We start from the raw sequence: 17,669 nt of genomic DNA, 5'->3' as shown, positions 1-17,669 counted from the left end.
TGGATGGTGGTAACTAGGATTCGGCAAGCTAGACCTCAGCAAGGTAAGACAGGAGTTGTTGATGGAATCAAGGCTAAAGAAGTGCAACAGAAGAGAACAACAAATATTAAGGGGGCAAAGCTGGGATCTATGGAGAATGGAAATAAGGAGAAAACTTTGGAGCAAAATAAGAAGAGTGACATTCTAAATAAAGTTGGGCAAGGGTCATCTAGCCACACTGAAAAACCAAAAAGAAAGGCTGCGAAGGAGAAAGTTCAACTGATAGAAACAGAATCTGAGTTCAGGCTAGTGAGAGACGGGAAAGATGCTATTGATGATGCTTTCATCCAGGATCACAGTCAAAAGAAAACTGATGTAGAAAGAAAAAGAATAATGGATAAGGATAGAAGAAAGGAGGTGGCCAATTTGACAAAGGAGGACACTATGGAAATAGACAGCACTCAAAGAAGCCAGAATGCCCAGCAAAACACTAATTCTACTAACATGGAGGAGGATCTACTGGCAAACAGGAATATAGAGAGTCAAAGAAATATAGAAGAGGAGCCTAGACCACCAGATCCTGGTCAAAGTGGTAAGGCAATGGAGATTACAGAAGGTAATGAAGAATTAAAGATGAAGAATCTGTTATAGGTGCAAGCTCAGCCTGTACTATACTCTCAATCTTTTTAATGTCTTTGATCTTTTGGAATTGTAGAGGGGCAACTAAGGCTAATCTAGGCCGCACCCTTAAAATGACGGTGGAAAAAAATAATATTTGTTTGGATGCTTTAATGGAAGCTAGAACAAATGGTAGTACCTGCTGCAAGCTTATGAGGAAGATTAATTTTGATAAGTCAATAGTGGAAGAAGCTACTGGCTTTTCCGGAGGAATTTGGATCATGTGGGATTCTAGGAGAGCTAAGGTGGAGGTCATTAGTCAAGCTACTCAATATATTCACATGAGAGTAGAAATTGAGAATATTAACAGGTTTTTATGCACGGCCATTTATGCCAGTCCTCATGAAGTCACTAGACACGAAATGTGGGAAGAAGTGAAACTTATAAGCCAAACATCTAATGAGCCCTGGATAATGGCTGGTGATTTCAATGACATCAGATGCAGTGATGAGAAAAGAGGAGATTCTCCTACTGACATTGCAAAATGCTTGAGATTCCAATATTTTTTAGATAGCTGTCAAGTGGAAGAGGTGACAGGCATGGGAGCAAAATTTACTTGGCAGGGGCCTAAGTGGAACCACCTTGATAGAGTTTTCAAGAAACTTGATAGGGTGTGTGCTAACATGAGTTGGAGATTGAATTTTGATGAGGCTACAGTCAGAGTGATGCCTAGAATCTTATCTGACCATAGTCCTCTCCTGCTAACTATGAAAAGTAATATGCAAGGCTGGAGTGAGAGGCCATTTAGATTTATGGCTGCTTGGATGGAACATCCTGACTTCGAAAGACTAATGGAAGACAAGTGGCATTCTGATATGGAAATTAATGGAATGCTGTCAAACTTTATTCCTCAGCTGAAAAGGTGGAATAGAGATGTTTATGGAAATATTAATAACAGAAAGAGAAATTTAGTTAACAGAATTGTAGAAGTTCAACGCCATAGAGAAAATGGGGAAGATCCAGGCTTACAACAATTGGAGGATCTTTTGCAGAACGATTTAAATATCACTTTGGAGCAGGAGGAGCTGATGTGGTTTCAAAAATCAAGACATGACTGGATTGCAGATGGAGACAAGAACACTCGATTCTATCACCTCAAAACTGTCATGAGGAGATGCAGCAACATAGTTACCAGATTGAGGAATAATTTGAATGAGTGGATAGAAGATCCTTGTGAGCTAAAAAATCATGTCTGTAACTTCTACAAAGATCTGTTTACAGAAGAGGTCCCAATCCGTAGATGGATCATTTCTGACACTTTGTGGCCTACACTGGAGTAGGAAGACTTGAGGGCATTAGAGGTCCAGCCGAGTGACTATGACATATGGAAGAGTATATCCTCAATGGGAGCCTATAAAGCTCCAGGTACAGATGGCTACCCTGCTATTTTCTTTCAAAGGCAATGGCTCAAAACAAAGAACCAAGTCTGTGCAGTTGTAAAAAGAATGTGGATGCATCCAGAGGAGATTGGGGAGATTAACTCAACATTATTAGTTCTGATCCCTAAGACTAAAAAGCCAAACAGAGTTACTCAACTTAGACCAATTACACTATGTCAAGTCCTTTACAAGATTCTGACTAAGACTATTGTAGCAAGACTCAAGCATATCATGGAGAAGATTGTTTCACCTTATCAGGTTAGTTTTGTCCCCAATCGTCAGATTCAAGACAACATAACAATTGTGCAGGAACTAATTCATTCCATGAACAAGATGAGAGGAAGGAAGGCATTTATGGCAATCAAAATTGACTTAGTTAAAGCATATGATAGAGTTTGTTGGCAGTTTCTGAATCGAACTTTGGAGGAAATTGGAATACCAGAGAGTCTAAGCAAAATTATTATGAGTTGTGTGACAACTTCTAGAATCAATGTCCTTTGGAATGGTGGGAAAACAGGAGATTTTGTTCCTTCTAGAGGCTTGAGACAAGGGGACCCTCTATCCCCTTATCTTTTTGTCATGGTTATGGAAAAACTATCTCATATCATCACAACAGCAGTTAATGGAGGGCTATGGAAGCCAATCTGTGCTGGAAAGGGAGATCTCAAGATATCACACTTAGTTTTTGCAGATGATTTGATGGTCTTCATGGAAGCAAAAGAGGATCAAATTCACACTCTCCTTAAGTGCCTGAATCTTTTTGAGGAAGTGGCGGGTGAGAAGCTTAGTGCTGAGAAAACTTGTGTGTTTTTCTCCAAAAATACATCAAATGAAGCTATTGACAGAATAACACAAATCAGTGGTTTTAAAAGAGTTAAAAACATGGGGCGGTACCTTGGTGCAATGATGCAACATGGGAGGGTTTCTAAGAGATTATATGATGGCATAATCGAAAAGGTTAAGGACAGGCTGAGTAATTGGCAAAAACTTTGCCTATCTCAAGCTGGACGCATAACCTTAACCCAATCAGTCTTAGCTTCGATTCCTGCTTTCCAAATGCAAAGCTGTAAACTGCCCAATTCTGTCTGCTCAGCTTTGGAAAAGATGCAGCGTGAATTTATATGGGGAGACACAGAAGAACATCGCAAGCACCATGCCATTAGTTGGAAGACCATCACATCTCCAAAGGAAGCTGGTGGATTGGGGTTGAAGCGTCTAGATTACATGAATGATGCTTTCTTGGCTAAAAAAGCTGGAAAATTTATTCTGGACCTCATCAACTTTGGGTGCAAGTCATGCATGCAAAGTATATGACAGGGAACAGAACTGATACGGTATTTCAGACTCGCAAGGGGGACTCCAGGCTTTGGATTAACTTGAGTAGGTTATGGCATAGAATGGAGAAGGTTTGGGATATGGGAGATGGAAAAGATGTTCGCTTCTGGAAAGATAGGTGGATGCTAGACTCAAGAACTTTGGAGGAATGTTTTGTAGGAGACAATCAAGAAGTGAATTTTGAAATTAAGGTTGCAGATATGGCAAACGACGTGGGAGAGTGGAAATTCGATTTACTGAATGCGTGGCTTCCAAGGAATAAAGTTGACATCATCCGTAGTCAGCTTCCTCCCACTCCGGAGGATGGCCCTGATGAAAGGACATGGCATCTCCCTGAATCTGACTTCATCTCAGTTAGAGCCATATACAGTTGTTTATCGGATCAAATTGTAACAGAAGAAATTATGCAGAGAATCTGGAAAAAGCTCTGGACATGGAATGGACCACAGAAGATAAAAGTTTTTGCTTGGAAGATGATACATCAACGGCTGTTAACAAAAGAGAGAATTGCAAATTGGAGTGGAGCAGACAATCTCTGCCCGTGCTGTAATAGAGAGGCTGAATCATTGCTGCATGCCTTAAGAGATTGTACTAACAGTAGGAGAGTATGGGAGACACTTCTTCCTCCGAGAGGGATTGAAAACTTCTTTACACAGGATCCAAGACTGTGGTTTATTTCCAATTTTGGAGTAGATCATAATCATGGTATGTCGGATGATTGGTTACTATTATTTCCCCTAGCATGTTGGAAGATTTGGATTTGGAGGAGCAAAACTCATCATGATGAAGTGGCTCCTTCTTTGGAAGCAAGGATAATCATTATCAATAGACTTGTTATGGACGTTAAACAAGCAATTGCAAAAAGAATGAAACAACCTCTAAAGAAATATACTAGCTTGACTATAGCTTGGAAGTTCCCTGGTGAAAATTTTGTGAAAATCAACACTGATGGAGCAGCTCGTGGAAATCCTGGGCCTGCAGCTTGCGGGGGTGTGATCAGGAATCCTCAAGGTGGATGGCTGAGAGGGTTTGCTGTCAAGCTAGGGTTCTGTTCAGCTTTTAGAGCTGAATTATGGGGTATTCTGCATGGTTTAAAGGAGGCGTGGCATGCTGGTTTTAGAAGAATAATTTTGGACAGTGATTCGCTATCAGCTATCACTGGGCTCACCAAGAGTGGTGCAGCAGTCTATAATGACCCTAACTGATAAATCTTAGTTAGAGATTTAATTTAAGGATTTAAATGCCATAATTAGATTCAGTGAGCGATTTCGAGTATTTTGACTGTAATCATGACTATGTGATGAACAGTGCGTTCTGCCGGAGAATTTACAGTTTTGTGAATTAACCGGTAGAGCTTAAAATGAGCAAAATAATTTTAGGAACATAATTTGAAAATTCTGATGACAAATATGAGTTCAGAACGAAAAATTGTATAGTCTGGCACTTTCCGTGAAAATCTCGTGAATAGTGTTTCTACCGGGTATTTTGTACTGCTGTTTAAGCAACCGGTAGAGTCCAGAAATAAATAATTGATGAAATAAGAATAAGAAATTCCAATATATGCCAAGCAAGTCAATATAGGCCCAAGAAAATGATAAGTTTATAAGTTTTAAGTTTCGTAAGTAAAGGAAGTACAATTAGTGATGCACAGTGCATTTCGTCAAAAACGGTGCAAAAACCATACTGTGAATTATGAATATTGTTCCTTAGGAAATAAAAATTAATGTAAATGATTTTAGGAAATAAAAAATATGTTTGTAGCTTTGAGTTAGTTCCGGGTCAATTTAAGTTAAAATACGCGATAAAAAAACATCCGATGAAAATGGCCACATGTGCCTATATAGCCTTGTCACTTAAATGAAACACTATTCATTTCAGATTTTCTTCTTCTCTCTCTTGCATGGCCGAGCTGCACATGGAGGGGAAGGGGCTAGGGTTTCAAATTTTCCTTCTTTGATTTCTTCATCATCCATCCACCAAATCCAATGACCCACCACATGAAATTGATTGGAAACCACTCAATGAATCCATTCCACCTATCCATTTGAGCTATAGTTGAGTGTGTGAAGAGTTATTCCTCCTCTCATTTTCGAGTTACTATTCATTGGAGGAGAAAAAGTGAGTTTTTGGATGGAGCTTGGCTTGGAGATTGCTCTCTAGGCTTTGTACAAGTGTTTAGAGGTAAGAAACCTCTATTTCCATGATATTATTTTGATGATTTAAGTTATGAAATTGATGAGCATATTTTGTTGGGAAATAATTGATGTTAGAATGTGAAATTTATGATTGATTTATTGTTGTTTAGGAAGTTATAGTGTTGAGTAAGCATCCACATGTGATATAAAAATTTAAAAGTCCTATTGCATATTCCTCCTAGGTTTCGGCCATCATGGAGTGAGTAGGAGTTATTGTGGAAAAAATTATATTATGTATTGTGAAGGTATAGTGTGTTGGAAATGAGTGAAAATGGATGAGTTAGTAAGAATGCCTAAGTAAAAAGGACTTGGTGTCTAAACTCAAAATAGGAATTTAGTGGAAGCATTCCTAGGTGTTTGCAAGTTGTAATGAAGTAACGAAAATGCATTGTAAAAGAGAAGGATCTTTGGAAATTCCCCTTGTAGGATTCGACCTATAGGGTATTTAGGGATATATTTTGTACATTTTATTTTAAATAAAATGTGTTGTAATAAATTGTATAAAGGTGATGAGTTTTGAAGAAAAATAGCATGATTTATGTTGAAAATTCCTAAGGGAATGGTTGATTAAATTAAAGAACACCAACAGTTATAAAGAGGTCTAGACTTGTGTATTGGCATAGGATTGGCAAAAATGCAAAGAAAGGAAAATAAGCAATAAAATGTATGCTTATGAAATAATTATGGTATTGCATCATTTTATTGATGCATTGTAAATTATTCTCTAGGTGTGCCTAGGGATTGAGAAGGATCGGAAATCTCTTGAAGCGATAAAAGTAACTTGTTCCACAAGTAAGCGTATTGGTAAAGCTTCAAGAGGTAAGCTCTATGTTTAAGGAGTCTTTTCCTGCTTGAGTGCTCCACCATGGTTAGTGAACTATGGTTGGACTGTATGACTGTGATTTAGATGCTTTGTATAGATGCATTCATATAGAGTTATTTGATAACATGATATGTTTTGCTCTGATATGACTTCTGTAATATGATTTCTGTAACAATCTCTGGCCATTGATTGTATAGTACCCGGACGTCCGCTTTGGGGTCCTCCCTCGGGACTGATGGTGTACTCCTCTGATATGTCTGGTTCCGCTTTGGGGTCCTCCCTCGGGAACACGTGCGTTGATTTCCGCTTGGGGTCCTCCCTTGGGAATGACGGCGCACATCTCTGATATGATATGGATATATGCTCGGTTCTGTTATGATATCTGTTATATGTTGTATTTGTATACTCTGTATCTGAATTTCATGCAGGAGTGAGCCAGGGGTATGGAGAATTCTCTATAAACCTGGAGCTTATTGAGATTTGTAATCTCACCCCTCTTTGGGGACACATTTTCAGGGGCCCAGATTTCCGGTGAGTCCTCACTAGGCAGGGACACGACACGTGGCTGAGGCAGTTGACAGACCGGATTTTGAGTGGCTGTAGGCTACTACCTTTTTGGAGTGTTTGATGTATTCTAGTATTTTCGCATTTGATGGATCATGATATTGATCCTTTATTTTGTATATGGCCTGTATATGTTTTGTACATGTCTATCAGTTTGATGCATGTACATTTGAGTATTCAGGAACGTTATATGATGATGTAGTATTCAGATAGGTTTATGTTTTGATGGCATGCTGTTAGATTTAGTGGCACGGAGCCATGTTATGCATGCGCCCATGTATGGGTATTTGATTATATTTGGATATCTGGTATTTCTGAATTGATATGTTGTATAAACTGTTTATCAGGAAATGCTTCTGAGTGGGATTGGAAAATCCCCAGTTGTCCGATTTATAGAGGAAACTCTGCCCGATTTTCGTTTACGCCGAGTAAGAATTAAGTTAGAAAAAGAAAAAGTTAGCTCATATTTTTGTAAGTTAAGTCTTCCGCTGTTTCTGTTTGTATCATATGTATGTTAATTGAACCGGCTCGAGACGGGGATGTTACATTTATGGTATCAGAGCAGTTTCTCTAGGAGAGCCTGTGAAATATTGCATGAACTGTTCGGGTTGTTATGTTCTTGAGTTTTTCTTGGAATACTATGATATGCATGTCTGATCACCGAGTGTGAGCGTAGCTAACTCATTCCTTTGTGTGAAATATGCAGAATTATGGTTCGCCCAAGAAGGACTTCTGATCCTCCTATTGACCCGACCGATCCAATATTGGCAGATTTGGCAAGACCCCGACTTAACCCGCGGGGAAATACTTCACAGCCAGATCCAATGATAATGGCCTTAACTGAGATGCAACAAAATATGGCTGCAGCTAGGCAGCGAGAGCTAGAAGTGATGATGAAAGCAAATCAAGATCTGTTAGAGGCTAATAGGTTGGCCAATCAAGAAATGATGGCAGCAAGCAGAATGGCGAATATTGAAATGATGAGATTACTCTTGGTTGAGGTGAGGGCGGGTGGGCAAGGTCCACAGCCACAGCCTTTGCAACAGCCACAGCCTGAGCCACAACCACAACAGCCTGTTCCTCTTCCTCATAATCCCATTGTTGTGGAGGGTGAAGGAAATAATGATGTGAATGAAGAATCTAGTCACAGGGGTGGTGTGGCACAGCCAGCCACTAATAGAGAGCAAAGAGAAAGAATGCTAAATGCCTTCCGAAAACATGCACCACCAAATTATAAAGGAGGCATTGATCCTATTGTTGCAATTCAGTGGTTAGAAGAATTGGATCGCATTTTTACTGTCATGGAGTGTGATGATCAGCAGAAATTGTTGTATGCTTCTTATATGTTGCAGAATGATGCAGCTGATTGGTGGAGAAATACCCGTCTGCCCTTGGAATGTCAGGGTTATGCTATTACCTGGCCTTTATTTGAAAGGCAATTCTTGCTGAAATACTTTCCGGCTGAAGCCCGGATAAGGAAGAAGGGTGAATTTGAAGAACTAAAGCAGGGTCAGATGTCTATTGATGAATACTTGAATAAGTTCAATAAGCTGGCCAAATACTCTCATTTCCAGAGAGCTCCACCTACAGAGGATGACTTGATTTTTAAATTTCATAGAGGATTACATGATAACATCTCTGAAAAACTTGCAGGTGACTCATTTGATACTTTTGCTGCACTTGTTAAAAAGTGTAAAAATATTCAAGAATATTACAGAAGGAAGCATAAGGACCAATCTGCTCCTAATTCTGGTCCTAAAAACACTTCTGGGAATTCTAAAGGAAAAGGGTTGCAGGTTAGACAGTCTGATGGTAAGTTCAAAAAGGCGGGAAATTCTAAGCCTGGAAATATTAAGCCTGCTTCTCTATGTGCTACATGTGGTAAAGTTCATGCTGGGGTTTGCAGAAAAGAGCAAAGATTGTGTTACAAATGTGGCCAACCTGGGCATTTTATTAGGGACTGCCCCTTTAATGGGGGACAGGTTTCTACTATTCAGGCCACTCCGGCTCCTATTGTGGTTGAGGAACCATCTCTACCTCTCCCACCTCCAGTTGCCCGAGTATATGCAGTGACTCAGCAAGAGGCTGAGAGGTCAGCTAGTTTGGTGCGAGGTATGATTTCTATTCATGATGAAATGCTTAGTGTTTTGTTTGATTCTGGTGCCACGCATTCTTTTATTGCTGATTATGTAGCTGAAGCATTTGGTCTGCATGTGATAAAAATGAAAACTCCTATGCGTATTGTTACGGCTGTGGGAAGAGTTTTTAATGAAGACTATGTTTGTGAAAATGTGAAATTCAAGTATGAAGGCAGGGAATATTCTGCCGACTTTATTGTCTTGCACCTTGCTTCTGTGAATTTAATTCTGGGGATGGATTGGTTGTCCAAGTACTGTGTGAAGATTGACTGCTGCAGTAAAACCATTTCTGTCTCATCTCATGATGAAGAAAGGGAGTCTCCTTATTTGTCTGTACTTCAGGTGGTAAAGGCCTTGAAGGAAGGAGATTCCGGGTATGTTTTATTGGGAGGTCTGGTTGGCGTCAACAAGGAGCCAATTTCTGTTATTCCGATTGTCTCTGAGTTTGAGGATGTCTTTCCGGATGAAATTCCGCACTTTCCTCCAGAGAGGGAAATTGAATTTGCAATTGACTTATTGCCTGGTGTGGGACCTATCTCCCTTGCCCCATACCGGATGTCACCTCTAGAATTATCTGAATTGAAGAAGCAGATTGAAGACTTGTCCAGTAAGAATTTTATCAGACCGAGTGTGTCTCCGTGGGGAGCACCGGTGATCTTTGTTAAGAAGAAGGATGGGTCTATGAGATTATGTACAGACTACCGGCAGTTGAACAAGGTTACTGTTAAGAATAAGTATCCTTTGCCGCGGATAGATGATTTGTTGGATCAGTTGCGGGGTGCGACTGTATTTTCTAAGATTGATCTCCGGTCCGGGTATCATCAAATCCGGGTAAAGCCGGATGACGTCCCGAAGACAGCTTTCAGGTCCCGTTATGGGCACTATGAGTATCTGGTTATTCCTTTTGGGCTTACAAATGCACCAGCCGTTTTCATGGGTTATATGAATCGGATCTTTAAAGCCTATCTGGATCAGTTTGTGGTGGTCTTTATAGATGACATACTGATATATTCAAAGAGTAAAGAAGAGCATTCTGAGCATCTAAAGGTTGTTTTGCAGATTCTGAGAGAGCATCAGTTGTATGCTAAACCATCAAAATGTGAATTCTGGCTTTCTGAGATACAATTTCTGGGCCATGTCATCTCATCTGAAGGAGTGGCAGTGGACCCGAGCAAGATTGAAGCAGTGGTAGAATGGGAACGTCCTAAAAATGTTACAGAGATCAGGAGTTTTCTTGGTTTGGCTGGATATTATAGGCGTTTTATTGAGGGATTCTCACGGATGGTTTTACCTTTGACACGGTTAACCCGTAAAGGGAACCCATTTGTGTGGACCCAAGAATGTGAAGTGAGCTTTCAAGAGTTAAAAAGGAAGTTGACTACAGCTCCGGTATTAATATTGCCGGATCCTACAAGTAAGTTTGTGGTGTATTGTGATGCTTCTAAGTTTGGGTTAGGCTGTGTGTTAATGCAGTTCCGTCAGGTGGTCGCTTATGCTTCTCGGCAGTTGAAACCGCATGAGGAGAATTATCCGACACATGATCTTGAGTTGGCAGCCGTAGTGTTCGCATTGAAAATTTGGCGACACTTTCTATACGGGGCCGATTTTATTGTCTACAGTGACCACAAAAGTCTAAAGTATCTGTTTGATCAGAAGGAGCTAAACATGAGGCAACGCCGATGGGTGGAATTTCTGAAGGATTATGATTTTGAATTGCAATATCACCCTGGTAAAGCCAATGTAGTAGCTGATGCTTTAAGCAGAAAGACGCTTGGTATGGCCAATTTGATGATTTCCGAGTATAACTTGATTGAGAAATTCAGGGATCTCCACATTCCTGTGAATACAGAAGATAGTCCACATTTATTGACTACTACGGTAGTCCTGAATTCATTAGTTGAGCGGATTAAAGAGGCTCAATTGCTTGATGAAGAGATTCAGTCTATGAAAGAGCAGGACTTTGTGTCCACTGATAGGTTCGGTCTTAAGTTTTACAAGGATCGGATCATTGTTCCAAAAGGTCAGATGGTAGATGAGGTATTAACTGAGGGTCACATGGGTAAGTACACTATCCATCCTGGTGCTACCAAGATGTACCAAGACTTGAAACGGAATTTCTGGTGGTCGGGAATGAAGAAAGACATTGCTCTATTTGTGAGTAAGTGTTTGACATGTCAGAAAGTTAAGATTGAGCATCAGAGACCTTCTGGATTACTGCAGCCCTTGGATATTCCGGAATGGAAATGGGTCAGTATTTCTATGGATTTTGTAGTAGCATTACCGAGAACTCAGGCTGGTTTTGATTCCATCTGGGTAGTTGTTGACAGATTGACAAAGTCTGCACATTTCATACCAGTTAAAACGAGTTTCTCCACAGAGCAGTTGGCTCGGATATATGTAAGAGAGATTGTGAAACTTCATGGTGTTCCTGAAAGTATCATTAGTGATCGGGACCCTAAATTTACTTCTAGACTCTGGGATGCAGTGCAACAGGCCTTCGGTACACAGTTGAGGCTGAGCACGGCTTATCATCCCCAGACTGATGGTCAGACTGAGAGGACTATTCAGACCCTGGAGGACATGTTGAGGGCTTGTGCCTTAGAGCAGGGAAATGCATGGGATAAATATCTTCCTCTAGTGGAATTTTCCTACAATAATAGTTATCATGCCAGTTTGGGCATGGCTCCGTATGAAGCTTTGTATGGCCGTAGGTGCAGGGCGCCTACTTGTTGGTCAGAAATTGGAGAGAGGCAGTTATTTGGGCCTGATATGGTCCAAGAGACTACCGATCAAATTATGATGATTAAGGATCGATTGAAGAAAGCACAGAGTCGCCAAAAGAGTTATTATGATGCAAAGCATAGACCCCTTGAATTTTCAGAAGGGGATCATGTATTTATCCGTTTGTCTCCGACTACGGGTGTTGGGCGTGCTCTAGGAGTGAGGAAGTTGAGTCCTAGGTTCATTGGGCCCTACCAGATTATGAAAAGGGTCGGACCTGTGGCTTATCAGCTTGCCTTACCTCCACATCTGTCAAATTTGCATAGTGTTTTTCACATCAGTCAACTTCGAAAATACGTGCCGGATGAATCCCACATTGTACAGCCGGACAATATCGAAGTAAGAAAAGACTTGAAGTTTGTTGTGGGACCGTTTAAGGTTCTAGCACGTGATGAAAAAGTGTTGAGAAACAGGACTATTCCCATGATCAAGGTACAATGGGAAGGATTGACTCCTGAGGACGCCACTTGGGAGCGGGAGAATGAAATTCTCCAGCGATATCCTGAGTTTGATGTCAGGTATATGTATATTTGATATTTGATTTTGTGGGCAAAATCCTTAAAAGGTGGGGTGAATATAATGACCCTAACTGATAAATCTTAGTTAGAGATTTAATTTAAGGATTTAAATGCCATAATTAGATTCAGTGAGCGATTTCGAGTATTTTGACTGTAATCATGACTATGTGATGAACAGTGCGTTCTGCCGGAGAATTTACAGTTTTGTGAATTAACCGGTAGAGCTTAAAATGAGCAAAATAATTTTAGGAACATAATTTGAAAATTCTGATGACAAATATGAGTTCAGAACGAAAAATTGTATAGTCTGGCACTTTCCGTGAAAATCTCGTGAATAGTGTTTCTACCGGGTATTTTGTACTGCTGTTTAAGCAACCGGTAGAGTCCAGAAATAAATAATTGATGAAATAAGAATAAGAAAGTCCAATATATGCCAAGCAAGTCAATATAGGCCCAAGAAAATGATAAGTTTATAAGTTTTAAGTTTCGTAAGTAAAGGAAGTACAATTAGTGATGCACAGTGCATTTCGTCAAAAACGGTGCAAAAACCATACTGTGAATTATGAATATTGTTCCTTAGGAAATAAAAATTAATGTAAATGATTTTAGGAAATAAAAAATATGTTTGTAGCTTTGAGTTAGTTCCGGGTCAATTTAAGTTAAAATACGCGATAAAAAAACATCCGATGAAAATGGCCACATGTGCCTATATAGCCTTGTCACTTAAATGAAACACTATTCATTTCAGATTTTCTTCTTCTCTCTCTTGCATGGCCGAGCTGCACATGGAGGGGAAGGGGCTAGGGTTTCAAATTTTCCTTCTTTGATTTCTTCATCATCCATCCACCAAATCCAATGACCCACCACATGAAATTGATTGGAAACCACTCAATGAATCCATTCCACCTATCCATTTGAGCTATAGTTGAGTGTGTGAAGAGTTATTCCTCCTCTCATTTTCGAGTTACTATTCATTGGAGGAGAAAAAGTGAGTTTTTGGATGGAGCTTGGCTTGGAGATTGCTCTCTAGGCTTTGTACAAGTGTTTAGAGGTAAGAAACCTCTATTTCCATGATATTATTTTGATGATTTAAGTTATGAAATTGATGAGCATATTTTGTTGGGAAATAATTGATGTTAGAATGTGAAATTTATGATGGATTATTGTTGTTTAGGAAGTTATAGTGTTGAGTAAGCATCCACATGTGATATAAAAATTTAAAAGTCCTATTGCATATTCCTCCTAGGTTTCGGCCATCATGGAGTGAGTAGGAGTTATTGTGGAAAAAATTATATTATGTATTGTGAAGGTATAGTGTGTTGGAAATGAGTGAAAATGGATGAGTTAGTAAGAATGCCTAAGTAAAAAGGACTTGGTGTCTAAACTCAAAATAGGAATTTAGTGGAAGCATTCCTAGGTGTTTGCAAGTTGTAATGAAGTAACGAAAATGCATTGTAAAAGAGAAGGATCTTTGGAAATTCCCCTTGTAGGATTCGACCTATAGGGTATTTAGGGATATATTTTGTACATTTTATTTTAAATAAAATGTGTTGTAATAAATTGTATAAAGGTGATGAGTTTTGAAGAAAAATAGCATGATTTATGTTGAAAATTCCTAAGGGAATGGTTGATTAAATTAAAGAACACCAACAGTTATAAAGAGGTCTAGACTTGTGTATTGGCATAGGATTGGCAAAAATGCAAAGAAAGGAAAATAAGCAATAAAATGTATGCTTATGAAATAATTATGGTATTGCATCATTTTATTGATGCATTGTAAATTATTCTCTAGGTGTGCCTAGGGATTGAGAAGGATCGGAAATCTCTTGAAGCGATAAAAGTAACTTGTTCCACAAGTAAGCGTATTGGTAAAGCTTCAAGAGGTAAGCTCTATGTTTAAGGAGTCTTTTCCTGCTTGAGTGCTCCACCATGGTTAGTGAACTATGGTTGGACTGTATGACTGTGATTTAGATGCTTTGTATAGATGCATTCATATAGAGTTATTTGATAACATGATATGTTTTGCTCTGATATGACTTCTGTAATATGATTTCTGTAACAATCTCTGGCCATTGATTGTATAGTACCCGGACGTCCGCTTTGGGGTCCTCCCTCGGGACTGATGGTGTACTCCTCTGATATGTCTGGTTCCGCTTTGGGGTCCTCCCTCGGGAACACGTGCGTTGATTTCCGCTTGGGGTCCTCCCTTGGGAATGACGGCGCACATCTCTGATATGATATGGATATATGCTCGGTTCTGTTATGATATCTGTTATATGTTGTATTTGTATACTCTGTATCTGAATTTCATGCAGGAGTGAGCCAGGGGTATGGAGAATTCTCTATAAACCTGGAGCTTATTGAGATTTGTAATCTCACCCCTCTTTGGGGACACATTTTCAGGGGCCCAGATTTCCGGTGAGTCCTCACTAGGCAGGGACACGACACGTGGCTGAGGCAGTTGACAGACCGGATTTTGAGTGGCTGTAGGCTACTACCTTTTTGGAGTGTTTGATGTATTCTAGTATTTTCGCATTTGATGGATCATGATATTGATCCTTTATTTTGTATATGGCCTGTATATGTTTTGTACATGTCTATCAGTTTGATGCATGTACATTTGAGTATTCAGGAACGTTATATGATGATGTAGTATTCAGATAGGTTTATGTTTTGATGGCATGCTGTTAGATTTAGTGGCACGGAGCCATGTTATGCATGCGCCCATGTATGGGTATTTGATTATATTTGGATATCTGGTATTTCTGAATTGATATGTTGTATAAACTGTTTATCAGGAAATGCTTCTGAGTGGGATTGGAAAATCCCCAGTTGTCCGATTTATAGAGGAAACTCTGCCCGATTTTCGTTTACGCCGAGTAAGAATTAAGTTAGAAAAAGAAAAAGTTAGCTCATATTTTTGTAAGCTAAGTCTTCCGCTGTTTCTGTTTGTATCATATGTATGTTAATTGAACCGGCTCGAGACGGGGATGTTACACAGTCCGCTAGATTCAATTGATATCTCGAATACGGACATCGCTTTCAAAAGACTGGGAGGTTCATTTGCAACATACTTATAGGGAGGGCAATATGTGCGCGGATTGGTTGGCTAATTACTTGCTTAATTCAGCCGAAGTTAGTGACCATGTTTTGTTTGAGACCCCTCCAGAGGGCATTAGATTAATTTTTGTAGCAGACCTAGCGTCTACTAGTAGGGAACACATAGTTTCCCTGCCTGGTTAGTTTTGTTTCTTTTTTGTGTGGGTTATGCCCTTTCTATTACCAAAAAAAAAAAAAAAAAGCCCAGTGAGTTGAAAGAATTTAATGACAGTAAATTTTTATAACAAGGGTCAAAGGGTGTTTGGTATAAGAAAATTTTTTGGATTACTAGAAAATTGACATTGATAATTCTATTTACTTATGTTTAGTATAAGAATTGTTGCAATTTTCCCGAAAAAATCAAATTTCCAGAATAAAAAAAAAATTGTAGCTTTTTGAAACAATATATTTTTGGATTCCCATGACATGGAATTTCACACAGCTTTCTTGGACTATCAAATAATTTTTTAATAACATTTTTGAGAAATTATTTTTTCAGCATATTTCTGGAAACGATTCGAGGCACACAAAAAGTTTCATCTGCCAAATGCCCTATAAAAAAAATGCAGCAAACAAATTTCTATATTTTGCCAAAATATTGGGATTGTAGTAAATTTTCATTTTTTATTGGGCTTTGCCACATTAAAAATAAATAGGACTAAATTAATGTGCTCAAACAGCGAAGTTATTGTAGTATATTGTGGTATAGGGGTAAAAGTGGGTTGGGCTGGGCTGAGCTTTGTCCCGAAAAGTCCAAGCTTATGCCAAAAAATTCTAATTTGACCTGGCCCGATAGTATAATACGAGTCTAACTGTTAACCTGGCCTGATCCATTTATAAAAAAACAAATGGCCTGACCTAGCCTGTTAGCCTGTTAATCTTTAACTTCCAAGCAAAACCATGAATCAACTTCACAAAATACTCAGATTCTGTTGTTAAAACAAAAACCATAATTTCAACGTCCCAACAGAACCATGAATCACAATAACTTATCATAGTCTGCATTTCAGTCACTCTCAAAAATAAAATGCTCAAACTAAATAATATATATTTCATCAGATCCACCAAACCAATCTATACTATGTAAATTAAAATAACTTTATAAATCCTACAAACACACCATGATGCTTGTAGTAGCCAAAAACTTCTTTTCATCTTCTCTCCATATGCGTCTAGCATATGATGCTTTCTAACTTAAAATAGGAAAGAAATTAATCATAAATGTGTGAAAATAAGTCACAAATGCAAGAAATATGGTTTGTTCCTTCTCAATCATTCTCACACTCAATTTATGTGTTTTAATAACAGGAAACACAAAAAAAAAGTAAAGGAGAGAAGTCAAGTTTCCCAGCTGGTGCACTTTGCGCGGGACCTGGCGCAAAGTGCGCCATTTGATTCGACTCACCCCTGCATCCTGGCGCATGGTGTGCTGGAGGTGGTGCACGGTGCGCGAACCTGGCGCACGGTGCGCGAACCTGGCGCACGGTGCGCGGGTTCTAGCGCACGGTGCGCCATTTCACAGTTTTCCTTCTGTTTTCTCATGCAAAGTGCGCCAGACTTGGCGCAAAGTGCGTGAGAGATACTTTTTAACTCTAATCTAATGCGAATTACTCAAAAAGGAGGCCCAATTGGAGAGCAATTGAAAATAGGTTTTCCTAAAATCTAATAAAAGGATCAGAAACAGAGGAAGGAAGGACTTTTGACAACAAGGAAGAGAAAAACAACAAAGAGAGGGAGAATCCTTGAGAGCTTCTTGGAGTTTCAAAGATTTGATCGATCAAGACGGAATATCTTCATCTTCTTTCTCTCCTTTAGGTTCTTAATTTTATTTTCTTTTATGATTATTTTGTCAGACATGAATATGTCTGGCTAGTTCTATTATTGTGGTAAGAGTCACGACGCATGATGTGAACCCCTTGTAGTTTGGTTGAAGTTTATGTTTATTTATTTAAATTGAATTTATCTTTCCTTGTTCTTCATTACATAATTCTTTTGGAATTGATCAATCTATTAGGAATGCGAGGGTTAGGGTTTTCAATAGGGATATTAGAATTCTAATTCCTGACAAAGGGTAAGACAACTGTTCATGTATACACTAGGGATAGGCTACATGAACCGCAAACGTCAAAGATTCATTGATTCTAAAGGTTAACTTGAAAAGGGATTTCTAAGGGATTAGG

General features: G+C 39.2%; 1 protein-coding gene across 1 annotated transcript; it reads left to right on the top strand.

Annotated features, from left to right (window-relative positions):
• Positions 1–731: 731 nt before the first annotated feature.
• Positions 732–1,937, top strand: LOC133290994 (uncharacterized). Its single transcript, XM_061489155.1, has one exon. The coding sequence runs from the start codon at positions 732–734 to the stop codon at positions 1,935–1,937; it is 1,206 nt and encodes a 401-aa protein (XP_061345139.1).
• The last annotated feature ends 15,732 nt before the right edge of the window (positions 1,938–17,669 follow it).

The sequence above is a fragment of the Gastrolobium bilobum genome, unplaced genomic scaffold (assembly GCF_033153095.1).
Source record: "Gastrolobium bilobum isolate Gb01-03AN ecotype WA unplaced genomic scaffold, APGP_CSIRO_Gbil_v1 utg8260, whole genome shotgun sequence".
Taxonomy (NCBI): domain Eukaryota; kingdom Viridiplantae; phylum Streptophyta; class Magnoliopsida; order Fabales; family Fabaceae; genus Gastrolobium; species Gastrolobium bilobum.
This window is presented reverse-complemented; position numbering and strand designations above follow the sequence as displayed.

Bases quoted from the DNA above. Each gene is read 5' to 3' on its own strand.
- LOC133290994 (XM_061489155.1), top strand. From the start codon at position 732: ATGACGGTGGAAAAAAATAATATTTGTTTGGATGCTTTAATGGAAGCT.